The following is an 8,929-nucleotide window of genomic DNA, read 5'->3' as shown; positions in this document are numbered from 1 at the left end:
GGTGGTGGTGGCGGAGTGGGGAGGGCTGTGGAGGGGTGGGGGGAGTTGGCCGGCTGGCCCCAACTCCCAAAAAACACAAATTAAGACTGCACCTGTTGCCTGGCCAGAGTGGCTCAGTTGTTGTTCTGTGCACCGAAAGGTTTCTGGTTCAATTGCTGTCAGGGCACATTCCTGGGTTGCAGGTTCAATCCCTAGTTGGGGCACTTCCGGAAAGTAACCAGTCAGTGTCACTCTCTTATATCAATGTTTCTCTCTGTCTCTCTCTCTAAACCAGCGGTCACCAACCGGTAGTCTGTGAGGTCCGAAAGGTTGGTGACCGCTGGTTTAAGGAAACCTTTGGAGCAGTGGTCGACAACCGGTGGTCCGCGAGGTCCGAAAGGTTGGCGACTGCTGCTCTAAACATATCCTCGGGTAAGGATGAGAACTAATGAAAATAAAGTATGTCATAAAAAAAAAAAAAAGACTGCCTTTGTTGTTGTGGATGGGAGTCCCATGAGTATTATAGCCCCCGACCCCCACCTGAGCTATATAGTCCTTAGCTGAGATCCACTGATTGCACTGCAAGTGGTGGGGATAGCTTTTTGGACCATCTTCTCAACTTTAGTCTTCTCACTGTTGACACAAATAGAAGTTTACCATTGTGAATATGTGTCAAAAATGTTCATTTTTGTGTTTAATATATTGAGTAAAGCTGGATATCAGTATAAATTACATTTTGCAAGCCATGGACCTTGTGAACTAGAACTGCCCAAGAACATTTAATATATGGTTCTGCATTGAAAATTTTGATTTGCCTTTGGTCTAACGAGGTGTTACAATCTGCATTCATTTTTTTCACATAAACATGGTAGTGTCATAGTGTTCTCTGTGCAGTGTATATTTATTTTTATTATATTCATTTAAATTTAGTCAGGACCAATTAACTTGTGAATTTATTTGGTGTTCTGATAACTGTCAGGAGGATTACTAGTGGGTTTTTTTGCGTGTGTGTTTCTCTTATTGTAGACAGTTTATAACATTAGAGGAGGCAGCAATGCCTCTCTCTCTTTTTAAAAAATATATTTTTATTGATTTCAGAGAGGAAGGGAGAGGGAGAGAGAGAGAAACATCAGTGATGAAAGAGAATCATTGATTGGCTGCCTCCTGCACACCCAACACTGGGGATTGAGCCCACAACCCGGGCATGTGCCCTTGACTGGAATCGAACCCAGGACCCTTCAGTCCGAAGGCTGACATTCTATCCACTGAGCCAAACTGGCTAGGGTGCAGTGCCTCTCTTGAGAGACTTTCATCTTAACTCATTAAAATGTATACTCCTATTCTTTCCGAAAATACCAAATTATTTTAATTTTATTTTTATTTTTATTGATTTCAGAGAGGAAGAGAAAAGGATAGAGATAGAAACATCATTATTGAGAGAATCATTGATTGCCTGCCTCCTACATGCCCCCTACTGGGGATCTAGTCTATAACCGGGGCATATGCCCTGACTGGGAATAACCTGGTTCATGGGTTGAAGCTCAACCACTGAGCCATGCTGACTGAGCCAGTCTTTTTCTTTTTGATAAGAGATGTGGAAGGTTTGGAGGAATAGAAGAGAATTTGAAAATGACATTTAATTCTCGAGTTTGGGGAGATGCTTGCCCAATGTGGTGAACACACACACACACACACTTTCTCTTAAATATTGATATTTAAGTAGAAATTCCATTAAATGGCTGCCAAGATATGTACATTTATTTGAGACCTGGGGTTGACCTTCTGGGTTGATCTGATAATTGGACAAAGAAGAACATGTTTATTATAAAACACTAAGCATTCAGTAATTGACATGTCGAGAATGTTGTGCAATGTATAAACTGCATGGTTTATAAAGTGCCATGGCTGGTTTGATCCTTGCAGCAACTATGTACCATATTGTTATTACCATTTTACACAAGTAAAGTGAGACTCAGGGAGGCTGTGACATGGCTTTTAAGTGAGTAATGAAGGACTTAAAAGCAGGCCTTTGAACTTCTAAATTCTTTGCCTGTTTTACTTTATCAAGTTGTTTTTCTAGAAGAGATTGATAAAAGGATAACATTTCATATTATGACTTACCATAGTAATTCCTCAGTGAAAATTTATGATGGACAAATGAATGAAATAAAGATTTAGCCCTAGCTGGTTTGGCTCAGTGGACAGAGTGTTGGCCTACCGACTGAAAGGTCCCAGGATTGATTCCAGTCAAGGGCACGTGCCCGGGTTGTGGGCTCGATCCCCAGTAGGGGGCGTGCAGGAGGCAGCCAATCAATGATTCTCACTCGTCACTGATATTTCTATCTCTCTTTCTCCCTTCCTCCCTGAAATCAATAAAAATATATTTAAAAATATTTAAATGTTTAAAGATGGAATATGTTACTATTACTGTTATTAATCCTTACCAATAAAACCCTAAGTGATTGTCATGCCATGATGCCCTCACGCCATCACAAGATGACTGTGTGCTCAGTCCCCCGGCTCCATGAGGTGAGGCCTGCCTGGGGACCCTGGGGTTCCCGGCTCCCTGCGGTGCAGAGGCAGGACCCCCGGCTCCGGCCTACCTCTTTGGGGCAATCCATCGGGGAGCCCTGGAGCCCCGGATGGGTGGGCGTGGCCTACCTCTTTGGGGTGATCGATGCGGGGCTCCCACACTGTGACAGGGCACAGGCCAGGATGGGGACCCCTCCCAGTGCACTGGGCCTCTAGTATGTTAATAATTGTTAATTACTAAATACTGCATGGGATGCATTTTGATATAAGTTCTTACTAAGACATGCTAGTTCTAAAACATGCAAACAATATAGAAGTATGTAAGTTAAAAAATATAAGTCAATCTCTTCCTCTCATCCCTAATCTTCAGTTTGATATATATTTCTATGCTTTTTTTCTGTTAGGGCATTTATTGGGTGATTGTTCTATTGTTCATAATACATACAGTCTGTTCTAAGCAGATAGTCATTGAATTGAACTTTCTGGAGCAAATCTTATTTTTAAAATTACTGGAGGAACCTATTCACATGATATAGCATTTGATCACAGAATCTCAAAATCAGATTGTATTTTGGCTTACACTCTCACTGCCCTATATAGAATAGACTAGCAGGGTCACAGTGGCAGTAAGATCAGTAGGAGGATTCTTGGACTTTTGTCTAGGGAGGTTGTAGTAGATAGAAATGGCACAATCTAAGAGATAATTGGGTGTAAGATGGTTTGAAAAAAGAAGAGTGTAATAGTGTCAGGAGAAGCTGGGAAGATGTTTCTTCTAGAAAGGTGACATTGAGAGAAGCATGAGGACAAGGGCATGTAGGAGAGAACATGCAGAGGAATAGTCTCAAAGCCTGTGGCATGTTTGGGAACCCAACAAAGAATTATGGCTGATGGAAGTATAGGGTGGAGTGGTGGGACAGGAATCGGAGGAGAGGTGAAGGACCTTGGTAGTCCAAGCCAAAGACTGTGTTTGATCTTGTAAGCAGGTAGGTGTCTGTGGGAAACAGGTTTTAGGAATAAAACCACAGGTTGTAGGAAATGGGTAGGTCAGTGGTTCTCAACCTTGGCTGCACATTAGAATCACCTGGGAATCTTTTTAAAATCCTGATTTCTGGGCCTCATCCTCCAGAAATTATGTTTTTTTGTTAATGTTGTGGCCCCACCCCATAACAAAGAAACAGAATTTCCGGAGGATGAGGCCCAGAAATCAGGATTTTAAAAAGATTCCTAGGTGATTCTAATGTGCAGCCAAGGTTGAGAACCACTGGGGTAGGTAGTTCCATTCTGTGTTAGCATTGCTGATTAAGATGATTGCACAGGGGATTTGTGGGTTGTCAGGGCTATCACTCTTTGGGCTTTCCTCTAGGTCTGGGAATGTATTCTCTGTTCACCTCAGCACCTCAGGCATCTCAAACCCCCAAACTTCAAGGAGAAAAATATAGGGCATTCTGTTGGGGACATGTGGGGCAGATTAATGTCAGGAAAATAGCCCTTGAGTGTCATCAGTGATAATTGGGCAGAGTCTTTAGGGAAAGTCATTTGGGGACATGATTCACTTTACTTTTTTGGGGGAGGTACCTTTAAAAATAAGCTTTTTTCTTTTAATGCTCCTAGAAAATAAGAAAGCATGAAAAACGTATCACCCATTATATCCCATGACTCTGAGATAACTACTGTTAATACAAACAGGTGTGGGGAAAAAAAATAGGTTTACAGTTCATATGGAAAATGTCATGCAGGTTATGATTATTACAGTAGCTTTATTAACTCAAAAGAATGTCACAATAATAAAAGTAATACAATAATTAATAAATGAATAATACAAGAGTAAACTGTTTCATTACTCACAACTGTAAACCTCCTTTTGCCCACCCTGTATTTTGAAATGCTTTCCTTGGATACTTTTTGTAGTAAATTTTAGACATATAATAGTATTTAAGTTATGATCCTTGGTCATGTTCTTCTCCCAAAATAATCACCTGGCACTGTGATCATCATCCAGACATGCTAATTAGGGGTCCCTGTGACCAGGCCCCAAATCTGTGTTTTGGGTGACTTCTGCATGTTATCTTAGCCACACTCAAGTTTCAGGGACTCCATATGGTTTTTGTTGTTGTTGTTGAGGTATTTTTCCATTGATTTTTAGAGAGGGAGGATGGAGGAGAGAGAGACAGAAAGAGAGAGACAGACAGACACATCAATCAGTTGCCTCAAGCATGCACCCCAACGGGGGTCAGGGATCGAACCTACAACCCAGGTACATGACTTTGACTGGAAATCAAACCGGTGACCCTTTGGTGCAAGGGCCGATGCTCTAACCACTTAGGAACACCGGCTAGGGCTCCATATGGTTTTGTGTACATCTTTTTCCACTTAATCTGTTGACCACTTTTTCATGAATGGGATTAACTAAATCATATTTTGAACAAAAATTGGTTAATTTCTCCAATCTAGGCTAGGTGTGAACAACAACCAAAAATACAGGTTGTAACACTCTGAGAGGTGACATTATCTAATTTTAGCATTGAGTGGTATGAATTGTGGAAATAGAAACAGCTGAAAAACCTGAAAGTTTTGAAGATCCACCACATTGGATCTTCACAATGAGATTTCAGTTTTGTTGAAGTTCACTAACTGATTAATTCCTTCTCATCAAACATTTTTTCAGTTCTTGCTGTATGCTGGAGTGTTTGTTGGGGTTTGTAAGTTGTAAAACACAATTACAAAAAAATACGTAAGTGTGAAAATGTTCCCCAAAGCTACAGGTGCTTTGCAGATGACTGCTGTGCTCCATATCATGAAACACTCTGAAGGTGACAGTATGGGAGCAGCACAGACTCCACCACAGCTCAGTTTAACTGTGACTGTCCGATGTCCCAGAGAGTCGGAACTCACTTTCTAATTCACTCTGAAGATGGGTTGGGGTCAAAATCTCTTTGGGGATGTGTGTACACAGCCCGCCAGTTTGCCTTCAGAAGTTCTTGCTGCTTTATTTGGTTACTGGTCATGGATTTATCAGTTTAAGAAATTTTTGCTTCCAGTTTTTCACAAACTGGTGCTAAAAAAATAATTGCTCTTGGTTCTTTTTTAAAAAAAATATTTTTACTGATTTCAGAGAGGGAGAGGGAGAAAGATAGAAATAGCATCTATGATGAGGGAATCATTGATTGGCTGCCTCCTGCACGCCCCGCTACTGGGGATCAAGCCTGCAACTCAAGTATGTGCCCTGACTGGGAATCGAACTGTGACCCCCTGGTTCATAGGTCCATGCTCAACCACTGAGCCATGCTGGCTGGGCTGCTCTTGGTTCTTATAGAACTCTTGGCTTTTCCATGCAACAACTACACTGTGAGGTAAGTGCCAGGAGCATAAACTTTATTTTTCATCTGTGACTAGAGTTCTGTTTAGTGAGAAAGGTAAGAGGAAAAAAAAATCTTAATATGCTCTTCAGTATTGGCTGGAAGCTTAGCTGAATATAACTTGAATTTGACACAATGATGCTGTAGCAGTATTCTAGCAATGGCTAGACTTGGACACAGAGTTACCAGGGCTGAGTTTGGAAACAGTTTACCTCACATCCCAAGGTACATGTTGAACAAACAAGTTTTTAAAAAAAATATTTTTATTGATTTTAGAGAGGAAGGGAGAGGGAGAGATAGAAACATCAATGATGAGAGAGAATAATTGCTTGGCTGCCTCCTGCAAGTCCCACACTGGGGATCGAGCCCGCAACCCAGGCATGTGCCCTGACCGGGAATCAAACCGTGACCTCCTGGTTCATAGGTCGATGCTCAACCACTGGGTAGCATCAGCGGGCCAAATGAGTGTGTTTTGTTTTTTTTTTTTAAGGTGAACAGAAAGTTAAAGTACCTTTTGTTTCTTTGCCATTGATTTCTTATTGGGTGATAGATTTGAGTTAGCTCTTTTAATTAGTTCATCACTTCTCTATGAAAAAGGAAAGGAATTCCATATATGTGGCTTTGAGGGCCCTTTGGACTTTGATTCTGTAGGTGCTTCATCTTTTCTCCTATGGTCAGTTGGCCATTCGAGGAGGCCTGCAGCCTGCTGGGCCTGTATTGGGCTCCGTGTTCAGGGTGGTGAAAAGAAGACATGGCCCTGCTTGGTGAAGGTAACACCGGACAGATGGTCATCTAACTAGAGCTTTGGCCGGTGCCCTTAAGTAGGAGTTCAGGGGCCCTGAGGGTGATCTGATGGGTTCAGGAAGGTTTTCTTGAATATGTGTGTTCTGGTTCTCCAGTGCCTTCACTGCCTAGCATAGCATCTTGCCTTAATTGTGTGTCAAATGGATAAGTTAATTGACAGAGGGACCAGTTGAAAGAAATAAAGAGCACACCTGGTTGTCATTCAGTATGTTCAGGGCTGCATGTGGGTTTGTTTTGTTGTTTCTGGTTCTGGCAATGAATAACAGGACCACAGCATACAGATCCATGATTAAGAAGTGATGGGCTGCTATTAAAGTATTTCAGATTGATGATAATTTCTGCAATAATAATGGGTGACCTCTAGCTTTCTTTAAGGTTTTTTATGGCTCTCTGTATCTCTGTTATGTAGTTTCTTCAATCCAGGTGCCTGACCTGTATATCAGATATTTCTCTCTGTTTTGTTTCATTATTTGGGCTGTTTTTTAAAAAAAAATGTAGTTCTGAGATCATAGGACAGTTATTGATGTGAATAAGATGTTTTCACCAGCCCTAACTGGTTTGGCTCAGTGGATAGAGCGTTGGCCTGCGGACGAAGGGTCCCAGGTTCGATTCCGGTCAAGGGTATGAACCTTGGCTGCGTCACATCCCCAGTAGGGGGTGTGCAAGAGGCAGCTGATCGATGTTTCTAACTCTATCCCTCTCCCTTCCTCTCTGTAAAAAATCAATAAAATATATTAAAAAAAAGATGTTTTCACCATATTTTTCCCATGCCCAGTTGGTAGGCCATGGCAGTGACCCTTTGTTGACATGGCAAGAGCAGATGCCCTTATCCCCTAAATTTGAGAGCCAAGGAGATGTCAGCCTTCAGGTGGAGAGCCTAACTGTGTGTCAGTGATGAGCTTGGAAAGAGAACTTTTCAGTTGGCTTGCCTGTTATTTTTTATATTTGCCACCTTTATCACTGTAGATATCCCATCCAATGTCATCATTAATCCACTAGGTTTTTAAAATATTTTCTTTCATTTGTTTAAATTTTTTTTTTCAGTTACAGTTTACATTCAGTATTATTTTGTATTAGTTTCAGGTGTATGGATTCATTTTTTAGTTGTTTCTATTTGTGAGTTGATTCTTTTCTCAGCTAATTAAATAAAGCACAATAGTAAACTGAAGGATAAATATCTTTAATTCATTCATTATTTTGGAGGCACAGCTGGAGTTATATTTTGCTAAGTAATATAGAAGAATAATTTGTATTAATTTAAAACACTACCTGCCCTGGTCGGTGTGGTTCAGTTGGTTGGGCATTGTCCCGTGCACCGAAAGGTCGTTGGTTTGATTCCAGGTCGTTGGTTTGATTCCAGTTGGGCATATGCCCAGAGTTGGGGCTCAATCCCAGGTAGGGGGAGTGCAGGAGGCAGCCAATCAATGATTTGCTCTCACATATATGTTTCTCCTCCCTTCCTCTCTAAAAATCAGTAAAAAAATCTTTAAAATACTGCTTCCTCAGTGTGACATGACAAATCCTTAGCTATCAGCATCCGTTGTGCATTCTTTATTTTAAGCAGATAGTAATTTTGCATTTTTTTTACTGCTTCTAAGTAACTGGTTTTCATTAACAACCAAAGCAACTCATTAAGGGGAACATTCTGTACTTCCTCAAGATTGGAAGGTGAAGGGTATATGTACCAACTACCATAAATACTTCTTGTTAGGCAGCTCTAGATTTTCCAAGGTATTTGAAGAGACCATTGGCAAGGGCCAACAAATCAGAAGAAAATCATTTATGTAGAAGCTCTGATTTAGTGGTGCACCTTCCTTCCTAGCAGGTGGCCTTAGTAGCCAAGCTTTTGTTGGCTTGGTTCCAGTATATTTCATTAAGTGAGAAATCCTGTAAAACAGATGCATTTACAAGTTTTTGCCCATGTAGCACTCTGTTTAATGACACACTAGAGTTTTGATTCAGTGTTGTTGGCAGTAGTTGTCCATGTGTGCAGTGTGGGGTTTGAGTAGGTGGTCAGGGGATTCAGGCAATTATCAAGGCTGAGCCAGGTGCCAGCGATCTGAGGTGGTAATTGAGTGATGATGGCACAGACGCTTAAAGGCAGGCACCCTTACAGTGATAGCATGGAACAAAATACAAATACGCACAATAGTTTAGGTCAGTGGTTCTCAACCTTGGCTGCACATTAGAATCACTTGGGAATCTTTTTAAAATCCTGATTTCTGGGCCTCATCCTCCGGAAATTCTGTTTCTTTGTT

The 8,929-nt window shown here is 41.3% G+C and overlaps 1 protein-coding gene across 2 annotated transcripts in view; it reads left to right on the top strand.

The window, feature by feature from the left end:
- USP10 (ubiquitin specific peptidase 10) overlaps positions 1 to 8,929 on the top strand; it is a 55,854-nt gene that overhangs the window by 739 nt on the left and 46,186 nt on the right. Inside the window, exon 2 of one of the 2 annotated variants that reach the window (XM_014536686.1) lies at positions 5,772 to 5,861. The exons of the other annotated variant lie outside the window; for it this stretch is intronic. Coding sequence (XP_014392172.1) covers positions 5,772 to 5,861 — 90 coding nt within the window. The remainder of the gene's footprint in view (positions 1 to 5,771; positions 5,862 to 8,929) is intronic. 2 annotated transcript variants of the gene reach the window in all.

The sequence above is a fragment of the Myotis brandtii genome, unplaced genomic scaffold (assembly GCF_000412655.1).
Source record: "Myotis brandtii unplaced genomic scaffold, ASM41265v1 scaffold165, whole genome shotgun sequence".
Lineage (NCBI taxonomy): Eukaryota > Metazoa > Chordata > Mammalia > Chiroptera > Vespertilionidae > Myotis > Myotis brandtii.
The sequence above is the reverse complement of the archived record's forward strand: the minus strand, read 5'-3'. Positions and strand labels throughout refer to the sequence as shown.